Here is a 23,874-nt window from a genome sequence, read left to right as displayed (position 1 = left end):
ATAAAATAATGAGTGGGCAAGAGTCACTCCTGTTTACAAACAGAAAAACTAGAAATGATAATATCAGGCAACTTGTTCAATGATAATGATCAAATAATTTGGTTAACGACACTAGCCCTAGAAGTGGCTTGACTGTTTTCCTATTTTTCAGTAACTTTAACATAACCCATAAGAAAAATGATCTTTTATGAGAGAAAAAGCTTATTTTCAAGGCCTATTATCTTCTATTATACCTCTGCAGTCAACAGCATATTGTTGACTAATTCCATGTAGGCTTTCATTTCTGCTTTTTGGACTTCATCCAGCCCATCACTAAGAGAATGGCCCTAAAGGGAATTTAAAAAACTTTAAAAGAGCATCATATTAAATATACAAAAACTTTCAGTTATCTTACTACCAAGTAATACAACATCAATGTTTTACTGTAAATGTCCAATGGATTCATTTCCAAAATGCCCCCTAAAACGTAATTATTTTATGTGAAAAAATAATACTTTGCTATCACTACAAAATATTAATAAGAAGTATTTACTTGTCATTATAAAAATGTATCTTTCAAGAGACAAAATTACATTATTATTTCACAAAAGAAGAAAAGAGCGATGGTCAGTAAACCTTGTTTTTTTTAAGAGACTAACCTTTTTAGTAATAAAATAAATTCCAAAGATTGACATGTGTTACTTATAAAGTGGTCAAAGATTTTCTTAAATGTTATTAGTAAAGGATAGGGAAACAGACACTAATTTTTAAATTCTAATACAGTATAGTAATGAGTAGATGCATAAAATAGTATAAGCTTTAGTTGTAAGATTTTTAAAATGCATACCCTATAACACTGTATTATCACTCTTAGGAATTTATCCTAAGGAGATAACTTAACAAGTGTACAAAGGTGTACGTACAAGAATATTTGTATTAGCACTCAATAACAGCAGAAAATTGGCAACAACTTCAGTGTCCATCAATAAAGACTTAAATAAATCATAATACATCCATATGATAGAATATTATACAACAATTTAAAAGGATAACATATATCTATAGTCATTAAATGGAAGAATTTCAAAACACACTGATGATTTTAAAAGGCAGGTTGCAAAATAATACATAACAGTATGACCTGTATTTTTCTACATATGCAAAAAAAAATTCTGGAAGCATGTTCTCCAAAATGTTAATGGAGGTTGTTCTTTGATAACTATTAAAATCTAAACTGAATAATAATTCAAATGGGTAAATTAGCATTGATACATTCAACTTTTAAACATATTCTATAACTCCCTTCTCAAAGGTTAACCTGATATTTTACAACAATGAAGAGTTTTCATTTGTGACCAAAATTCTCTTAAGCATGAGTTAGAAAATTATCTATCACTTTGTAAAGGTCAAATGGCCTCTTCTGCCACTGACTTACATTATGGGGGGAAAAAAACTTACTCTTTAGAAATATTTCTCTGGTAGTTTATATCAGCATTTTGTAAAACTAGGTTAAAATCAACGTAAATGTTACAACACCCTAAAGAATGATGAATGATTTATTTAAAAGTAACTGTGATCAAATGCATTTAATATCTTTTTTATTACCTTGGCTTTAACGAATTGGACTATTGGACCAAGTTCCGATACTACTTGATTTCCTACGTGAATAAAAGGTACTTTACCTGTTGAGGGGGAAAAAAAATGTGAAAACACTCTTCATAAATTAAAGTTTGTGCTAAAAAGGAAATCAACACAAAACTGGGATATGTTTTATTAATACACACAGTTTCCTAACACTATGACTTTTGAAAATTATAGTTAAATGCGTATGTTAAATTCTAAAAATTTTTAAACATTACTAATTTTAAAACAAAAGAAAAAAAAAGGAGATTCATTTCTAGAGTTCTTATATGTAATAACAGATCAAAATATTCCCTTTTCAGAGCTAACACTAATAAATCACTATATAGCAGTAAATACTAATTATTCAAATTATATGAACCAAGCCTAGTCATTGGTTCATGACCACTGATAGATCCGAAAAAATTAAACTGGGCCTTCTCTTCAGAGTACAATGAATCAATCTATATTTAAGCTACATTTATGAAGCTTATTTTTTTTTTTTTACATCTACTACTTTCAAATCTCAGGTACCCATTCAGATCAATTGTTTAAGCACATAATGGTGCATTAATAAATGTTATCTGACTCAAAAATTTCAGGAATTAAGACAATAACAATCTTTGAAGGTATGCTAGCTTATGAATTATAATACAAAGTATGCTCCCAACACATGTGGGGAAAAAAGAATTAGTATGCTTACAAAAACTGGTTTCCCTAAATAAATGCCACATTAAAAAAGTAATATTTCATTTTTTTAAATACTAATAATAGATGAAATTATCAGAGATGACGATCTCCAAATAGCAATAAAGTCTACCTCAAATGCTAGAGGATGAAACTTTGTCAGACCTAGTTCAAATAGAGTTCACACTAACAGCTGGCTTCTTCGTGGTCCTTTTCAAGAGATTCACTCCTCTCTGGCTTAGACAGCCTGAGGGTAATGGATGAGGTGCACAGCACCAACAAAAGCTTCATCTGCGTCCACAGGACATTACAAAGGAAAGGCAGGCCTTTTGGAATACAACTCAACAGAGGTATTTAGAAGACATTTCCATTTACCAATATAAAAACACTGAATTCTGCATTCCTTTTTTCTACCGCTTTATAAATCTTTCAAAAGAGAAAAAAATTTCTTATCTGCATTAAGAATTAGATCATACTCTTTTTAAACTTGGGATAATATCTTTGTAACTACTATACTGATAGAAATAGTGCAGGTCCTCTGAGATAATATGACCAGAGAATGAAAACGATTTGTGAATGAATGTCTAGACTGAAGAGTATTTTGTGGTGGTACATTTTGAGATCAAAGTATATTTCTCATTTTCATTATCCAGTTTGGAGTTCTTGGAAGACAGAGTTTATACTGGCATACTTTGTCTTATTGTACTTTGCTTTATTGTGCTTTGCAGATATTGCGTGTTTTTACAAACTGAAGGTATGTGGCAACCCCGAATTGAGTAAGTGTATTGGTGCCATTTTTCCAACAGCATTTGCTTACTTTATGTCTCTATATCACATTTTGGTAATTTTCACAATACTCCAAACATTTTCATTATTATTATATTTGTTATAAATATAAAACTTTAAAGGATGAGGAGTTGCTTCTTATGGATGAGCAAAGAAAGTGGTTTCTTGAAATAAAATCTACTCTTAGTGAAGATGCTGTGAAGACTGTTGAAATGACAACAAAGGATTTAGAATATTACATAAACTTAGTTTATAAAACAGCACCAGGGTTTGAGAGGACTGACTCCAATTCTGAAAGACGTTCTACTGTGGGTAAAACGCCATCAAACAGCATTCCATGCTACAGAGAAATCGTTTGTGAAAGGAAGAGTCAGTCGAAAAGGCAAACTTCAATGCTGTCTTATTTTAAGAAATGGCCAGGGACTTCCCTGGTGGCACAGTGGTTGAGAATCCGCCTGCCAATGCACGGGACACGGGTTCGAGACCTGGTCCGGGAAGATCCCACGTACTGCGGAGCAACTGAGCCCGTGCGCCACAGCTACTGAGCCTACACTCTACAGCCCGTGAGCCACAACTACTGATGCCATGTGCCACAACTACTGAAGCCCATGCACCTAGAGCCCGTGCTCCGCAACAAGGGAAGCCACTGCAATGAAAAGCCCCCACACCACAACGAAGAGTGGCCCCCACTGACCGCAACTGGAGGGGGCCCGCGCACAGCAATGAAGACCCAACGCAGCAATCAATCAATCAATCAATGAGTGAATGAATTAATGAATGAAAGAAACAATAAGAAATGGCCAGAGCCACCCCAGCCTTCAGCAACCACCACCCTGATCAGCCAGCAGCCATCAATATGGAGGTAAGACCCTCCGCCAGCAAAAAGGTTTGACTCACTGAAGGCTCAGATGATGGTTAGCATTTTTTAGCAATAAAATATTCCTAATGGAGATATGTATAGTGTTTTTTTAGCCACAATGTTATTTCACACTTAACAGACTACAGTACAGTGTAAACATAACTTTTATATGCATCGGGAAACCAAAAATATCCATGTGACTCACTTTATTGCGATATTCGCTTTACTGTGGTGGTCTGGAACCAAACCCCACAGTATCTCAAGGTATGCCTGTATTTTATTTCTTTTCTTAAAAATACTTTGAGCATTGTAGATTCTGAAGCAGGGAAGCAGTGTGGGTAGCCAATTGAATACTCATATATCTCTAAATACAAAGAAATAAATAAAAATCAAGGCAACAAGGGACTTACCTGGTTGGCGCAGTGGATAACAATCCACCTGCCAATGCAGGGGACACGGGTTTGAGCCCTGGTCCAGGAAGATCTCACATGCCATGGAGCAACTAAGCCCGCATTCCACAACTACTGAGCTTGCGCTCTAGAGCCCGCGAACCACAAATACTGAGCCCACGTGCCACAACTACTGAAGCTCAGGCGCCTAAAGCCCATGCTCCGCAACAAGAGAAGCCACCACAATGAGAAGCCCGCGCACCGCAATGAAGAGTAGCCCCTGCTCGCCACAACTAGAGAAAGCCCATGCACAGCAACGAAGACCCAACGCAGCCAAAAAATTAATTAATTTTTTAAAAAAATCAAGGCAACAAATTAGAAGTAAATAATGTTTTCTGTCACTAGCCTGACTTAAGGTAGAGCCAGTGTTATATCCTTATTATTGGAGGTGATCAGGCAAATGCAGAGTGAGACAGTTATCCTCTGGCACCAATCAAAGGTCATAAAAAAAACCCCAAAGGCCCTGCTTCTCATTTTAGGCAGAATAATCATTTTTGGAACTTTTATATTTAAAGAAAGCAAGATGTTGCCAAGCAAGTTTATTTATTCAGAGAATATTAGAAATAGAAAGGACCCGGGATGTCATCTAATGCAACCACCTCATATTACAGATGAAGCCACTGAGACTCAAAGAAAAGAAGTGAATTTCCCAAGAAAACTGTTAACATGTGACAAAGTCACAGAAGGGTTAGACTAAAAATTTCCTAACTCTTAGCCAAGTGGTCTTCTGACTATTCCATGATGTTCTCTGCTTTAAAAATCTACCAACAACCAGATCAAACAAGCAAATAAAATATAACACATTCCCATGGTCACCCAAATCATATGATGAAAGAAACACTAGAGATGATGAAATTTAAATACCTTAATAGAAAGTGCCATTTTCATCTACCTATAGGAGACTTCTCCTATGCATATATGTATATATGCATGTATTGTAGTCTCTATACTATTTATGTTTGTCTTTCCTAGAATCTATAAAGATGGATAACTACCTAGGTAATACTACATATAGTACAGTCATTTTAGGAAATAGGTGGATAAGCTATATGGCTTCTCCTTGATTTGTCAAAGATATTAACTTTAGTATTAGATTACTAACCTTTTTATATGTATATCTACACTCTTTGTATGACTACACAGAGGAAAAAGATGGACAGAACCCAATATAATTCATTTCACCAGAATTCAATAAAGTTTATAAAACCTATGTATAAACTTAAAACAAAATGATTCAATTAATAGCCTTCAAGAATCTAAAAGATGTATATGTTTATAAGTCTAAAAATTCTTTTATTGAAACATTTTTAAAATGTATATTCATAAACCTATAAATGTAGAGATATTCATATAGAATTTTCAGTATGTATAGAGAGGGTGTCTTCACAACTGTTGACAATTATTACCACCCTTAAGAGTTTATGATGAAAAAAATGTCATTCCTAACCATCCAAGTCATTCCTAAATTATCACCACAATAAAGAGATCGATAAATGTCTCCCTAAAAAGCAACGTAATACACTTGTACCAATCAGTTATATTCAACGAATTTATTCATAGAGCAGTGGTTCTATGTGTTATTATTGCTCCAGCAAAACCATAATTATAATAACCCATACCAATTCTATTTATCAGATTTGGTGGCACTATATTTTTATATTAAAAATTACCTGAATCATATTTATTTAAAACTGTACCTTAATCTACTAATACATGATACACAGAAAAGGCAATACTGATTATAAAAAATAACAGAAAGGCTAAAACCTTAGTAAGAAAAAGTAACTTAAAAACTTAAAATGAAACAAAAAGAATCAGAAACCAAAGACCAAAGACAGATCTATGACATGTTAATTTAATTATTCCACAATCTCTCTTCTTCCATTGGCATAATGGGAGAATACAATTTAGAGAAGTGTATTTAATAATAAATGGATTCACATATTAAAATTTGTTTTCTGAAGAAGGAACAGTCTTATGTAAATAAGACTGGGGGAAATCTGAGATTATGTATTTTCTTAACATTTACTATTTGAAACAATTCCCCTAACTTTCCAGTAATCATCTCTGACCACAGAGTTGAAATGAGTAGACATGTCACCCCAAGACTGTCAAGTTTGCAACTGTTACTTTATAGAATGGGAAAATTCTTCAAAGGGTAAACAAAAAATATAGGCATTTAAAAAATCTAGGTAAAACTGGACTATCACTGCAATTTTATCAATGCAGAATATTAACAGAGAAGAAAAACAAAACTAAAAAACACTTACCAGATGGAGACATATATTCTGCATTTGCCCTGCAAACCACTTTGACGGGCAGATTACACATCTGCAAAAAGGCCTGTCAACCAAGAGAAGTCTACGGTAAGTCTAGTGAAAGTATATGCATATTCGAACACAACTTTTTATTTATTTCTTTTCCAAACTTAATAGCTCAGGAAAAGAAAAAGAATGAATCAACTTAAAGTGAAAGATTTGTACTCTAAAACAAAAATAAAATGTCATTTCAATACTAAAAATCAATATGACTTAGACACCAGTAAACATATAAAACTTAAAGCATTTATACACACAAATGTAAATTATCCACTTATTTTACTGCATTAGTTTATGTAAGTCAGCAATACTGTGTATTTATTTAATTTTCTTTAACAGATGACTAAAGTCCAAACTTTATAAGCTATTACTAACTTCCACTACTCTTTACAGAATCCTTATCTTTCCTGTCTTAGGGGAAAACTCTCAAAATGTTAATTTTACTACTTCAAAGTTCTCTCCAATAATACTCAACATCCTAATGTGTAGCTTTCATGCTTATTAACTCACTTTTTAAAGATATAGAATTGTTTATTTTTACTTTGTTTATAGCAACAAAAATTTTATAAGTGACTTAATTGTCTAACAATAGGGAACTGTTAAATTATTTATGGTAAATGCAAACCATATAATTTTATACAACAATTTTTTAAAATCATTAATTATATCTTCACACATGACAGCCTGAAATAAGAACGTTATTTCCAAAGCTTCCTTCCAACTGGGTGTGACCAATGTCTAAATTCTGGCCAACGGGACTCAAAGTTCCGGGCAACTGCTCGGGAAGTTTCTTTAAAAAGAAGAGATATGACCTCTCCTGTTTTTCCTTCTTGCTGACTAGAATGTGAAAAAGATGACTTACAGCCACCGTAGCCAAACTGAATCACAGTAAAAGCTGAGTGTTGAAGATGGTAGAGCAACAAGAAGAGGCAGGAAGTCTAAGTTTTTGACAATCATTCAGTCCCAAACCTGGATTACTTGTATTAAAAAAAGAAAGAAAGAAAAGAAAGAAACTTCTATCTTTTTAAGCCACTGCTATTTTGGGTTTTCCATAACTCACAGCCAAATCTAATCCTGACTAATTTACCAACAATTACTGTTTCTAAGTTTAAACAGCACCTCACCCAAACAAAAGTTGACTCCTCTATGTCTATGTAAGTATAACTAACAGTCCTCTAAATACTATAACCTATGCTCCCTATTTATAACAATAATAGTGAGCTTCTTGGTTGGCCCACAAGTATGGACTCCAGGTAGCGGTTCTCAAGCTTCAGTGTACCATCAAAGTCATGTGGCAGGCTTGTTAAAACACGGATTGCTAAGAAGGGAAGAATTAGAATAAGTATAAAGAGACCTTTCAAGAAGACTGAGAAGGAAGAAGGGAATTAAGAAGCGTCAGCTCCGTTCTGTTATATATGTATCTGTACCCAATGATGGAAAAAGGTTGAGCTCATTAAAACATATATAGGAAATAGACTGAAATGACAAGAACCAGGCAGAATAACTGACATACAAGATCCATGAGAAGATAAAAAGGAATGAAATAAGAGCACAGGTGGAAGCATCTGTTTTTTTCAGGAAACAGGACACTTTTTCCACTGTACTTGCAAGGGGTGGTCAGCATCAGTGATGATGACTGCAAGCTGATAAGTGAGAAGGACAAGAAAATGAGGGAGTGCTCATATTCTGTGAAATGGGAGAAAAAACCATCTGCCGAGAATGTAGGACCAAGAAGGGGTTTAGGCCTTCAGAAGAACAAAAAGAATTTGAAAGAACTGCTTAATGCATCTTCTCAAAGGTCAGAATAATACTCAGTTGTTAGTTAACAATCATAGTACTATATAAAATAGTAAATATGGTATATTTTGCTAACCTCCATGTATACTGGTAACTGTACTAATCATTGTTCCAAAAAGCTGTGTTTCACTAAAAGAGATTAAGCAAATTGAAACGTTCTACAATCGAAGCCGTGTTTCCAGTCCTGTGAATTTTTTACTTCTTTACTAAAAAATAACTGGCTTAATTTTAACCAATTTAACAACATTCAACTTACCACAGACCTCAATTGATGGCACAATTCTACTTAGCCAAAGATTAATTTTATGGCATTTACTGCAATTATTCTTCATCCCTGATTCAAAAGAAATTTTCTGAATTAATCTGAATTAATCACAAAGAAGTCTGATGTCACAAACACAGTATTTTCATCCAAACATTAAAAATGCAAACCAAAACATTACCATTACTGTCTTCAAGAATATAAAAATTCCAAATCCAAAACAGACTTTGATTCAACAGTATTTCTCCTTTCTCTTGTAGCACAGGAGAAAAATCTCTGAGGCTCCAGAATAGGACTTTCACCTTTCACTTGCATTTTCAATCTCTTATCAGCACCTCAAATACTCTAATTAAAACAGGTGTGATACACCAACCTAAAACACATTTTATTTTCAATTCTGAATAACAATCTGCATACTTTTATTCTTATGTAAATACAAAGAAAAATGTAGTTCTAATCATAATAAGGAAAGTTAGGAAAATTCAGCCAACTCCTATTCCTCTGTTGGATACATTATTCCAAACTAATTCAAGTGATTGACAACATAAAATAATTTAAATAAAAAATTTAGCACATCCTATGAGAACAATGATTTATAACTGTGCTGTCTAGTATGGCAGCCACTAGTCACCTGTGGCTATTTAACTTAAATTGATTAAATTTGAATAAAATTTTTAATTCAGTTCCCCAGTCACACTAGCCACTTCACATGCTCAATAGCCATTTCACATGCTCAACAGCCATATGTGGCTAGTGGCTACCATATTTATTGGCCAGTACAAATAACAGAACATTTCCATCATCACAGAAAGTTCTACTGGACACTGTGGGTCTATTGCAATAGCAATGGTAATAGCAATAGCAATGGTAATCAGTGCATAAAAGATACCTTAACAAAACAGGCTGACATCATCTGAAAGAGATTAGGCTAAATATTATAAAAACAACCTGCACAGTATTACAGTGATGATTGTGAGACATTAAACACCATAATATTTTCAATTTTCAGAAAGAACTAATATAGGGCTTACTCATTTGCTGAGCAACCCCAATTGACAAAATGGGTCAGGTAAGTTTATTAAAATGTGAAAACTAAGAACTTTAGAATGAATAAATTAAAGCACAGCCAATCAATATATTCTTTGAATATAAATTTACTGAGTACCTAAACATATGACATGGTAGGACTTTTTTAAACACACACACACACATGCACACAGAACATAATACCCAGTACCTAAAGTCTAAGACCCTGAAATTTAATCAGCTTCATGTAGTTTCAACATATTGAGTGAATTAATTAAGTTCATAGCATCAAAAAAATTCATTGAAGGGTATGTCTGTATATTTTTTTATTTCTACAAAAAAATTCAAAGGAAAAAAGTAATACTAGATCATCGAGAACCAGTTAAACATGAAGGATTGAACTTACACATTTATCTCTGCAACCTTTCAAAAAATCCAATGAAGTAACAGTGAAGAGGCAGAAAATGTGTAAACCCAGAAAAACACAAAGAATGGAAGAGGAGACCAAAGCAGACCAGAGATGTCAACCCATTTTTAAAGATAAAAAGCAGACTTAGCAGGGCACAGGAAGCTGAAACCTAAGGGCATGCAGAGGAGAAAATCAATACATTTGCAACACAGAAACTGGGAAGATTCCGAAACTGGAGGCACCAAGTACCACAGAAGGCAGAGGTGAGGTAAAGGACTACAAATAGGAGAATTGGATGAAAGTCTGTAAAAGCATCAGACAACTAGCCCGCCCCCAATCTGGCAGGAGACAGGGGTTCATTCTCTGGAGAAACCCAACCAGAAAGGCTCCTGACTCAGGACCCAAGCACAGCAGAGGGCCCTCGGTAGAGGGTCACACTGGAAGGAAGGTAAAGGGAAAGTATGTACACTGTAGAGAGCCACAGCACCCTCTCCCTCTCAGCTCCCAAACACTGGCAGCCACAGTAAGTCCTCCAGAGTACCCCTCCATAGAAAACACCTACCAATACTGATGATTTTAGTGAGGGGTAGGGACAGTGGCCAAAAAATAGCCACTGTGCAATCAGTCTATAGTGAAGCCCGCATGTCAAAAAGTTCCTCAATGCCCCATCAGCTTTTTAGTGCCTCAATCTTAAATATAAATTGTTAGCAGAGATCAACAGATATTTGAGGAAAGCCTCAAACATACAGAGCCAAAACAAACTACAAAAAAAAGTAGTTGAGAGGAAACAGAAAATGCAGACAGCAACTTCAAAGAAAAATTATAATGGCTAATATTCATTGAGCACTTACTATGTTCCAGGTACTTGCATAAGAGCTTAACTCTATGAGGTAGGTACAAAAAAAAAATCCCTATTTTAAGATGAGAAAACAGAAGTACAGGGAGGTCAAGGAATCTATTCAAGGCATATAGGAAGAAAGGAAAGGAGGGAGGGAAGAAAGGAGAGAAAAAGGGAAAGAAAGGAAAAAAGAAAGAAAGAAAAAGGGAAAAAAGGAAAATGAAAAGAAGCAAAGCATACAAAGGACTGAGATGACACTGAATGTCTCAAAAGAAGCTCCAAAAGCTAAAGGATGACAAAAGGCTTTCAAAATTCTAACGAAAAATCTTGCCAACCTAAAATTCTACATGTGGCCAAGGAATCAATCAGGTGTGAAGACAGAATTTTAAAAAAACATAACACAAGCAAGGTCTTTTTTAAAAGCCTAAAATAAAAATAATAAACCAAGAAAAAAAGAACATAGGATGCAGAAAATTAGGGAATCCAACATAAAAGGAAGGCAAGAAGAATTCCCTGAATGATGATGAACAGCAGTCTTAACGACGAGCTATGACGCCAACCAAGTAAGAAACTGTCCCAATTAAAGTAGAAGGAACAGGGCTTTCAAAGGTAATAGTTCCAAGAAATAAATAAATAAATAAAGGACCTGACGCGTTTGACCATTGTGAGGGGGAGTTTTACAGTTCAGTCAAAGAGTTTAGGAGAGAAAACTACCCAAATGAATTAAATAAAGCAATTATTTACTCAATGGAAAAAAAATCATATAGAAAGAATATGTTCATTGTACACTAAGCCACTCAGCTGGGGTCAATATTTACATTCTAATTATAATATAAACACTGAATATTAATTTAACAAAAGTTAAAGAACTATTGGGAAGATGGAGAAGGAGAAGTGGAAGAGAGCTGCAAATGGTAAATTTCATACTGGAATTCAATAGATATATTTAAATTAAAAAATGAAATGGCAACACAAGCATCTTACTTAGAAATATAAATACCAAGGGAAAAAAAATACAGCTGAAAGAACAGAAAGTGGTTGTTTCTGGGTATCAGGATTTGCGGTGAGGTAAGGGTGGGACAGTCGACTGTTTTCTGTGTGTGATAAGACTCCCATATATTGACGGTGGGAGTGGTAAACGAGCCAACCACTTTGAACTGTTTGGTAATATTGACTATTAAGCAGATGCCTACTCTGTCAGCCAACAATTCCCCTCCCAGAAATACACCAAAAAGAAACGAGGCATATAGCCACTAACATACAAGAATGCTCCTAGCAACTTCGTCCATATAATCAAATAAAGGAACTCAAATGTCCGTTAACATGAGCAGCAACTCTAAAATTCCTAATTCCAAGCTAAAAAGGATATATAATGTTACCAATTGCTATTATAAAAAAGCAAAAAATATAAAAAGATTACACATTTTTCTTAACTCTAAATTCTTTAGAAATAGCATACTTGGACAACTTTTAAATCAGAGAAATTCTAGAAACAATCCCAGAAGGTAACACCTATGATAATCCATGAAGATTCTAAATTCTATTTCTTCAGTAATTACTTCTGAATCGTATCTTCTGGGAACTACAGCTCAAATATTTTGTAAAAACTAGTTTTGAGAAACAGAATATATTTCATTTACATATAATTGAAACTAAGGCCAGGAGTCTAAAGAAATAAGAACAATCTGTTACCAATCAATTTGACCCTTACAAATACTTTAAATCCTATATGCTAAAGTTATTTTAGATAACACTGCCACTCCTTTTATTAGATCATAAAACTAGCATCTTAAATGTTGGGGGAAAACCTAACACATGTTGCAGATAAAGGAATGTCTTGTGATTGCTGGGGTCAGGTGGGGTGGGGGTGGCAGCAGTGGGAGGGATGAATGAACTGGGAGTGTGGGGTTAGCAGAAACAAACTACTATATATAGGATGGATAAACAACAAGGTCCTACTGTAGAGCACAGGGAACTACATTCGGTATCCTGTGATAGACCAGAATGGGAAAGAATATGAGAAAGAATGTATATATATGTATAACTGAATCACTTTCCTGTATAGTAGAAATTAACACAACATTGTCAATCAACTATACGTCAATAAAATAAATTTTTAAAAAAAGAATGTCAGAAATATAGACAGGGATCCTGTAACAGCAATCCTTCAGTAACACGGTGGCAAGGCTTCTGATTCCTCTTTCTTCTCATTTCAGAACCCTCTGTCTTCTAAATAGCTTTTACTGCTGTAATTCCCAGTTATGTGCCTAGTACATAACAGATAATAATTATCAGCTCAATGAATAAATGAACAAACACACAAAAATCTGAACAATACGTAAACCACAAAATAAACAAAGAGTAGAGAATCCAAAACTCAGTACACCTAGTTCTAGTCGTACATGAACTTTTCTAAATGAAACAATAGAAACCTCTGATAATAAAAACACAGGGGGAAAAAAAAGGCTGCTTTTGTCAAAATTCAAAACAAAATTTATACTCAACCACTGGTCGGGGTATAAATCAATGTAATCTTTTTAAAGGGCACATTGGTAACATCTACCAAAATTCTAAATACACATAGCCTTTGACCCAGTAATTGTATTGCTAGAAATATATCATATGGGCATATTTACATAAGATTATATAAGATATATATAAGGATATTCACACCTAAGCCCTATTTATAGTAGCAAAGTAATAATTATAACAATAGCCTAATATCCATCAATAAGAGACTGGTTCAATAAACTGTGGTGAATCTATTAATGGAATATTTGTAGCCTTCAAAAGAGAATGGGGTTGCCCCTCAACTGAACTTCTCACACTAAACTCCAAAGACATTTCTCATCTGGGCTACTGAATGACATAAGACAGTATACACCAAATGCAGAATTCCTTTTTGTATTATTTTTCTTCTAAAGGCCTGGAGCAAATCACTTAAACCATAGCTTAATAAGGCCTGCAAAAAGCTAATTTATTTGGTCCATTGCATAGCTTCCTGTGAACTAACTTGGTAGGAGGATATAATTTTGAATATCTAGAAGAATGAATGGAAAGCAATTATTCACTCATTCACTCACTCACTCAATATTATTGAGCACGTGCTATAATATCAGAAACTGTTCTTGACACTGGGAATAGAGTGGTCCCAGACCTCATGGAGTTTACATTCTAATGGAGACAGATGATAAGCAAATAAACAAGAATAGATCCACTGTGATTCCTGCTACTTAGAAATACAAAGCAGTGTGAGGGTATTGCCACTATATGTAGGATGGTCAGATAAGGGTTCACCGGTAACATAACATCTGAGCATAAACCTGAAGAAAGTTAGGGAGCAAGCCATGTAGGTTTCTAGGAGAAGAGCAGTCCAAGTTCAAAGCAGTTCTGTGCTTCAACTGGAGTGTTTGAGGAACAGCAACAAGACCTGTGTGACAATGCAGACTAAGGAAGTGAGTGGTAAGAGACGAGCTCAGAGAGACAACCAGGAGATCATGTAGGACATATAGATAATTGTAAGGATTGTGGCTTTTAATCTGAGTGAGACGAACAATCATTACAGGGGCTTGAGCTGAGGATTGCTGGAATCTGACTGACATTTTAAAGGATTACAAACCACTATACAGAGATTAGATTGTAAAGAGTAGAAGGGCGGAAACACAAGAACTAGTTAAGAAAATTTTGCACTAATCCAGGCAAGAAATGATGGCAGCCCAGGCCAGGATAGGAGAGCTGGAGGTGGTAAGAAGTCAGATTCTGGCTATGTTTTCAAGGTAGGGCCAAAAAGATTTGCTGGTAACTGGATGTGGACATAGCAAAAAAAGAGAGGACTCCAAAGATGACTCAAAGTTTCTCACATAAACAATAAGAAAGACGGAATTGCCATTTACCGAAATAGGAAAAACTGTGGGATGAGCAGGTTTTGGAGGGAGGAGGAGGATTCAGGGGTCTTTAGATGGTCTTCTCTAATTACCGCTTCTCCGTTAGACTTCTGACAGGCAATGAACAGCAGAAAACTCTGCTCTCTTTTCAAAGGCCTGGAGTTGCAAATGGCACAGTTATATGCTTTGAAACCAGATAAACAGATTCTAATGAAACATCAAGAAGCCCAATCTCAAAGGCCACCCCATCTCTTTTATGAACAAAGGGGACAGAACAAATCAGTATCATCTTTGTCAACACTTTCCTGCAAGTATGGTAATATCGAGGTGTTAAGAAATGGGTAGAGCTACAGATATGCAGAATAAACACGCAATCAAGGACAGTTTTAATCTTTGATCTTTTCTGCATCTATAGCCCACCACGCTTAAAAACTGAAAAGTCAATTTAACACCTGGTTAAACAAGAAGCTTTAAGAAGCTAAGAAACCATCTGATAAGAACAGTATTATCTTCTGAAAATTTACTGAGAAGTAACACATGAAGGAGCCACTGTCAGCCAGAGTCCTTTAAAATCTCAGCAACTATGTCCCAGTTGTCAGAAAATTTAAAATAAGCATGCAAGTCTCACAAGTAATAAAAGCAGGTAAGCAGAATAACATTAATGAGCAAATCAAACAAAACAAAACATCTCAAATAGTGTTCCAGAAAAAATCTAGAGGGAAATCAGTGGAATTAAATTTAAGCCAAAAAGTCATCAATTTCTTTTACAGAAAACAATAATTATGATGGTCCCTGACAGAAGTAAGGAAATAGAATCTACAACCTTAAAAACCTTAAAATATCAAATATCCTTTGTTTTAATTGCATTATGTTAACAACAACCAAAAAGGTAATTAAAAATATTCAGTTCATGAAATGGTGTAAAGGGCTCAACCCTGGTTGAATGGAAACACAGCCAGCCAACAAAAGGCCCACGCTGGTCACTGCATTTGCACATGGAAGATGCTGCCTCATTGAGATGCTGTTCTTACCATCATTTAGAGTAATTTGACTTTCTGTTGCTGACTCATAAGCCATACCACTCTTATGACTGGGCTACTATTAGCACACTCTCACTCCTTATGTGTCACTGGTTAAGTGCCCTAGCAGAACCTAACGGATCCTAACAGAGTAGAGATTTAAGAAGCAAACTGTTTAAGTGGGAGACTATAGTGTCTTTTGAAAAATGGGAATCCCCTGCATCAGTCTTAAAAGTCAATATAGAACAAAAAAAAGTTAATAGAGCAGTAAGACAGCTCTGGGTGGAATCTTGGTGATGACTGTGTTAATCTGAGAAAGTTTCTTTACCTTGTAAGCTTTCCCATTTCTAAAATGAAGACACCTTATTATGCAAATTAACTGAAGTGTTGTATGTAAAACACTTTACATACTGCCTGGCACATAGTATTTCAATAAATATAAGGTATTATTATTAAAATTAGTAGTAATAATATTAGTAATAATACTCATAAAGCTATCTGCAAAAGAAGAAAGACTATTTAACCTTGGTGATTTCACAAGAAAACTTCACTTATTTTATTACCTATTAAACACCTCCTTAAGAGAAAAGGGCAAATAATAATTATATACTGTAACTTAGTTATATTTATTTATAATCAAAATAGAAAAATTGTGCCCTAAGACAGAAATCTCTAAGTAGATATTAAAAGAATAAAGGAACATAACCAAAAGCTTATACAATATAAAATCTTCTCAACAAGGCAAAAACAACTGAAGACATTTTGATATTGACATAAACTTTTACTTTACAAATAATTTTTCAAAGTCATACACACTGATGAAACTGATAAAAGGCCTCCCCCTACAGAACATAAGTTCCATTAGTACATGATGACCACGCCTATCTTGTTCACTACTTTATCCTCAGCACACCACAGGTTCTCAATAAACGATTGCTTAATGAATAAGACACAGATATTCACAATAATAAATACAAACATACCTAAGTTCACAGAAAACGAGTAAGCTACAACAAAGATTAGCATTTTGTTATTTTATGTTACCAAAGCTCACTGCATTAAAAAGATCAATGTAACTCCTGTTAAATTCAGAGGTATTTAAGTAGGTATGTTTTAGAAAAACAATAACAGGAATTCAACTTCTTAAAAAATTAGCTATGCAGAAATCATCAGAAACCACAATTCAATATGCACAAAAAGCTCTAAATAGAGCAAGTTTGTTACCAAAAACATGAAATGCTATTGGGAACACATACGAAACATCACATCAGAAAATAGGACCTTCCTAATTAACACAACTCTCACCTGAAAACCACTCTTGGAATATATGACTCAAGTTTAAATATATCAATATCTGACAGCTGTAGAAAAAAATCAAGTGCAGAAAGAAAGCAACAAAAAAGATAACCAGAATAGGAAAAGATATAAGCTTTCCCTGTTAGAATTAAATATAAATAAAAGTAAATCATAGGGTCAAAATTAAGTAAAAGAGTTATAAAATAGTCAAAGAGACAGAAAGAATAATTCTTGTAACCCAAGAACCTAATATAGTACCAGTCACAGAGCTGGCACTCAATGAACAATTTGGGAGTAATGACAGGAAACTACTTTTTTTCTGAGTTCCTATAATGAATGTTGTAAAGTTTTGTGATTTACAGATTAAATATTCCCAACTGAGAAAAATAACAATAACAACAACAACAAAACCCACTAAATTTAAAATTCTTAGTATAAGTTAAATAGTAGATGGCAGCAATATAAAATGTATTCATTTCATTTTAATAACCTAATGGTAACTCGATACTGAATCATTTACCAATGAACAACACCAATTAACTTCTTTTCTTTATTCCAAAAATAAAATGAACATTTATCTTATAAGTTAAATACATAACAATACTCTTTAATTGCACTTAAGCAATAAAATCAACATTGCTTGCCAATAAAAATATTAAAAGAACTCAAAATTTTAAGGAATTGTCCTCAATAACCTTTTAAAAGATTGAGTGCTTTAAATTGATTAACACTGTAGAATTTAAGGGATTATAAACATAGTTTCTAAATGTATGTAAACTTAACATTAACAAAATTATCCAAATTCTAAATAGAAAAAAATCCATTTTCAGTCCAACCATTACCAGTTATCCTTAGACAGCAGGCCTCAGGTTTTCTTCTTTAGGACAAAGCTTCTATTCATTTCATAATTAAATTTGAAATATTTTAGGTAAGAACTCACTAAGAACTATTCTAAAGCACGCAATACCATTTTCAGGGCACAAAATAAAAATGGTTCTGAATTTTAATTCATATCTTGTTTTACCCAAACACAAAGGAAAATCTGTGACAACTGAAGGATTATTTTCCACCTTACTGAAGAGACACGTTTTAAAATTAAAAACCATGAACAAATCTATCTACAAAATAATTCACTTTTTATATCAAACAGCTGCAGACCCTGTAATTGAAATAATGTATCTAAGGTTACAAATGAAGAGTGTTAGGTATCGTTCTTGAAGTGACAGATTAAGTTCCTAATCCAGTTAAAGTAATAGCCATATTTGTAGTTTAACATAAATTAAGACCTTAATTATATTTGTGACTATTTTAAACAAAATAACAAATTCCTTTGTACCTGGCAATGTAATTTATATCAAAGCCAGGTTCATTTTCCAAACCAATCTATTTCACACTGCAGAAATACTCTGGTATAATGGTATAATGTAATTCTTGTTGTAGAATGTTGAAAGAGTAGATTCACTAAAAGCACAGAAGAGGTTTGAAGATAAATGAAGATGCTATTCATTCAAGGGTAATTTCATCTTAGAACTATATGAAAGATGTTTCGCTCACATGGGGTAGTGTATGGTCTCAAATTTAAGTGCATTTTCAGCTCAAATATAATGCTGCTAGATCGATTACGTTGATACTGTATATCTAATCATGAAGAATTCTAGCCTTTTTCTGTTTAAAAAATAGACTGTCATTTTTTTCATCTTACTGCTATGTCTTTATTGTTCTGTTTAACAGCAACAAATTTTAAAATCCTGCTTGCTATTTACTTTTTAAACAGAAAAGTATACGGTTGATACTCTAACTTGCAAACTCTCAGAACTACAGAAATGTAAATTTCTGCTAAGTTAAATAGATATTTATATTAGCAAACCATTATCCTGTATAACCATTTTACATTATCTCACTAATTACTAAAAATGACAACTCTAATAGCCACCTAATTCTATTTTGAATATACTTCATTTTCACAAATCTGTAAGATTAATTTAAATGTTTTATATACACCATACCATTTATGTGTTGAGGGATTAATATTAACACTGAGAATTTTTTAATCTGCTAATTCTATTTGCACTTTAAGTTCACAATCATCCCTCCTAAAGGTCACATTTTATACATTTAAATCATTCCAGGTGTTATATGCATATATCACCAAAATGCTTTATAATACTTCTGATATAAAAAAGGTAATGTAATGTAACACATTCAATCTGAAGAATTTAAATTCAGTGATATCAAGGAAACATCTGCAGCCTTTATTTTGCTCATTTTAGAACACTGAAAAGGATCCACTAAATTCTCTCTATCCCTTAGCTTTCCTTCTCCAAATCCTGAAAGTGAACACAGAAGCCTCATCTTGCAGAAAATGATCAAGTGGAAGGGATAAACATACTTTAAAAAACTAAAATTTTATACTTTATAAAACTTTAAGAAAGTTATATCAACTTAAAAATGTTTTACATAAAATAGTATTCTATTAATTCTCTATTAAAATGAATGTATCACTGCATTCCCACCTATTGTATTTATATCAGGTTTAAACTGACACTTAGAAACTACATAAAACCATAAACAAGCTGTTTAAAGTAGAAAATGTATTAAACCAAACTGAAAATTCAAAATCATTTCCTCTGAAGTTCTATAGGTAAGTTGTCCACTGTGACCATCTGAATGACAACAAGTTTACAACAGCTGTAATTTCATAATCACAGTTCTTTCTCCAATGCAACAATTGACCTGCAGTCCTGAAGGAAAGAGAGATACTCCTCTTTCCTGTTCTTCCCCAATCACTACATTAGGATGTTATCATTTAACTTCAAATTAATATGTCCACCTAAAAAGCATCAATTGTGAAAAGGAAAAAGCAAGGGTCAGCTAACTGCTTATCAGCACATCTGACATGTTAGTGTTCATGGCCCAGTATTAATGGGGCCTATAAAAATGCTGACATTTTTAATGATTAAACTTGGGGGAGCATACAGAGAGGCAGGCTCTCAATGGAATAGCTTAAACTATATTTTCCTACTGTTAAAATAGGACTTCGGTCTCCCAGTTTATTTCCTTTTGTACCAATAGTAAATAATTCTTTCGGGTTATATGACTAGATATAATTTTAAAAAAGCAAAACAAATTTTTTTTTGTAACAGCCTGTGTTAATAAAAACCACAAAACCTGAAGAAAAAAAACAACATATTCAACAGAAAGAATATAGTTTTTTTCTGTGTGTTCCCTTTCCTTTTTAGAGATTAAGTATTTATTCACAAAGGATAGGAAAAAATAAGAATATTATTTCCCTTAACCTGAGCTTAAATGTTATTCTTACTTGAAGTAACTAAAAAATGAAGAAGTAAAAAGTAAGACTACTTTTTCATTCAGCATTCTAATAATCAGTTTGAGACACTCTCTAAAAAATAAATTCAATAACTAAACTTTTACAATATTTAGATTAAGCCATACAAAAAAGGAAAACAGGTTTCTTTTTAAACTGGCTTCATATATAATAAACAAAAATCCTTTCTAAAACTTACTAGAAGTAACATTTTATTATATAAAGACATTCACAAAATATGTATATAAATCTTCGAAGCAAAAATAGGCACTAATTCAGCATTCAACATCATCTTGTAGTTCTATTGCTTTCACTTTTTTCAAAAGAATTTCCCATTTATTACCTAACTTGAACTTCCTAATAACCCATAACATAGGTAATACTACCTTTATCACATCTCAGAGATCCAAAAGCTGCAACATATCTATCTCTCACATCTTAATGTAATCCGTAAACTGTAAGATATAATTTGCTAGGAAATGTCAGAAATGATTTTTGAATTAAGCGTCTACTTATTTTTGGATAAAACTCCAAAGGTCTGTATCACTGGACTGGACTGGTATGCAGCAAAGTGTTACAAGGGTGGACTCTAGACCCAGACTCCCTGGATTTGCATTCCAACTCTGTCAACTACTAATTATATAAGTTTGGGCCAATTGCTTAACCTCTCTGCCTCAACTTCCTAATCTGCAAAATGGAAATAACAATGCTACCTACCTCATATGGTGCCTGTGTGTAAACATTATCTATGATACCTAAAGTACACAGAACAAGACCTGGCGCATGGAGTAAGTGCTGTGTAAATTTTAGCTTCAGTTATTACTGTTGTTCTTATTAATATTATCTGCAGAATGGGGATTATAACAGCACTGACCTCATAGAGTTATTATGAGGATTAAATGAGTTCATAAGAATTAAGTGCTCAGCACAGTGATGAGTACATAGTAGGCACTCCACCAATGCTGTTGGTGTCTGTTTACCTCCTCAATTTGTGGGCTCTATGACCTTGGCCAGAGCTTTCCTGAGCTTCAGTTTCCACATCTTTAAAATGAGCTTAATAATAGTGCCCTACACTAGGGTTAGGGTAAAGATTGAATGAGATAACACACATAAAAGCTCTCAATAAGGTGCCTTAGACAATAAAAGCATTCAATAAATACTCAACTTTAAAACAAACCTTATTTAGTATTATTAAAATAATGGTTTGTTTGAATTCAAGCACTCTATATTAACAACTTTTAGTTACGGAATGAAACAATGAATATAAAAATTATTAATGTTCATACAGCTTTAAATATGTCCAAAAATAATTCTTACACCTAACATTTATTTTAATTACTTTAGGCATTACAAAGCCTGCAAGCTTCCATTCCTAATGCTGACACTGATTATGTATATTTCTGTCAAAGAATCAGGAAAGAAGGAAATAATAACCAATATTCATTGCATGTTTACAATATGCCAGGTGCTTTTCTAAATGCTTTAATTTTTATATATATTTTACATATTTTTTAACACATTCAGTCTTCATGACACCCAGTAGGATAGCTTCTATTATATCTCCATTTTACAGATGAGGAAACTTGAAACAAAGAGTAATGTTTAAGATATTTGCAACAGAGACCAACCACCCATTTTCATTTGTGGAATCTGCTATAAAAAACAACATATACTGAATCAGTAAAGACATAAACTTCTTGAAGAAAAATCAAATGAAACATTTTCTGCAGAAAACTTTGAAGTCCATATGCATTTGCTCATACAGTATTTCTGGACATGTATTGCCCAATACAAGAGCCACCAGCTACACAGAGTACTTGAAATGTGGTTGGCAGAAATTGAGATGTGCTGTAAGTGTGAAATACACAACAGATTTTGAACTTAATATAAAAAAACCAAAAAACATCACATTAATAAATTATGTACTGATTACATGTTAAAATGATAATATTTGATAATATTAAATAAAATATATTATTAAAATTAATTTCACCTGTTTCTTTTTACTTCTTTTAGTGGGGCTACTTCAAAATTTTAAATTACATATATGGGCAACATTATATACATTATATATTTACTGGACAGTTGATTTAGGTTTAGGGGATGAGAGGATAGCAACAGAGAATTGTTATCAAAATTCTTTTACCAACCATTACAAGCTTCAAAGTGGAAGTAATATTATGAAATAGAAGATTTCTCTCCCCCATGTTTGTGTATGTAGTACTGTGTATGTGCACCTTGCCATATATGTGTGTGTGTGTATATATATTTATACACACACACACTGCTCAGGAGAACCAGAGGAACACGCTACTCTAATACTTTAAAATATTCAACATACAAGATTATTTTATGACTAGGCAAACACTTCAGGTAATACCAATACTTTGTGGATGAAAGAAGGAAAGCAAATCTAAGAGGAAATAACAGCCATGGGGGAAAAAAATTTATTTTCTTTTAAACTGAAATCATAAAAGTTCCTTTAACAACAACAACAAAAAAAATCTAACCACTTAGTTCCAGGAATATAATAAATGCCAATTCTATGTGGTAAGTAAAATTTAAATTTCCTGATGGCTTAACTGACAGACTACTAAAATATCCGATGCTTGATATCTGATATCTTCTAGAAAATAACCAGTTTACGGATACCCATCACATTGTTTTGATCAATTTTATACATTTAACTGATTGTTCTAAATGGATATGGGTCCACTATATAGAAGAAAATTACTCCATAAAGTTTACATCAGATATCTGGAAAAGTCACATTTATAGTCATGGCTACTATCAGCTGTCAAGTCAAAGAATATTGAAGAAAACCAAGAATTTTTAATATATGCTGGTTAATTTATCATCTAAGTGACATACGTAGGATAACAAAAAAAATTAAAACAGTTATGCAAAATTCTGCATTTTAAAAGGTTCTTATTTTCTGGTTTTAATTGCAACTGTGATTTGAGATGCCATGGTGAGAAAGGAAATTAATAAGAACCATAAAAACAGAATTACTAGATAAGGTACACACTAAGATTTCTTTTTTCTTTCCTTCCCCAGATTATTTAAAATGTTAATTTTTTTTAACAGTAATATAACGATATCTTGGTTTGGGCTGAAAACTAGTTAAACCGTCTATTCTAGGGTTTCTCAACATTGACACCATTTACATTTGGGGCTGGATAATTCTTTCTGTGGAGGGACTATCTCATGCACTGTTTCACAGCATCCCTGGTGTCTACCCAATAGATGCCAAAAGCAGCCTCCCTAGCAGTTGTGACAATCAAAAATGTCTAAACACTGTCAAGTGTCTTCTTTGGGAT

At 33.4% G+C, this 23,874-nt stretch overlaps 1 protein-coding gene across 2 annotated transcripts in view; it reads right to left on the bottom strand.

The window, feature by feature from the left end:
• Positions 1-23,874, bottom strand: part of MTX2 (metaxin 2) — a 63,678-nt gene that overhangs the window by 10,735 nt on the left and 29,069 nt on the right. The window contains exons 2-5 of one of the 2 annotated variants that reach the window (XM_082841643.1): positions 8,752-8,829; positions 6,651-6,723; positions 1,585-1,661; positions 234-326 (exon numbers count right to left, since the gene is read on the bottom strand). In XM_082841643.1, coding sequence (XP_082697769.1) covers positions 234-326; positions 1,585-1,661; positions 6,651-6,711 — 231 coding nt within the window. In that variant the 5' untranslated portion in view covers positions 6,712-6,723; positions 8,752-8,829. The remainder of the gene's footprint in view (positions 1-233; positions 327-1,584; positions 1,662-6,650; positions 6,724-8,751; positions 8,830-23,874) is intronic. The other variant, XM_082841642.1, reaches the window with a different exon arrangement.

Source organism: Leucopleurus acutus (assembly GCF_964270905.1).
Source record: "Leucopleurus acutus genome assembly, chromosome: 6".
NCBI classification, from domain to species: domain Eukaryota; kingdom Metazoa; phylum Chordata; class Mammalia; order Artiodactyla; family Delphinidae; genus Leucopleurus; species Leucopleurus acutus.
Note: the sequence above shows the minus strand (reverse complement) of the source record. Positions and strands in the feature narration are given on the sequence as shown.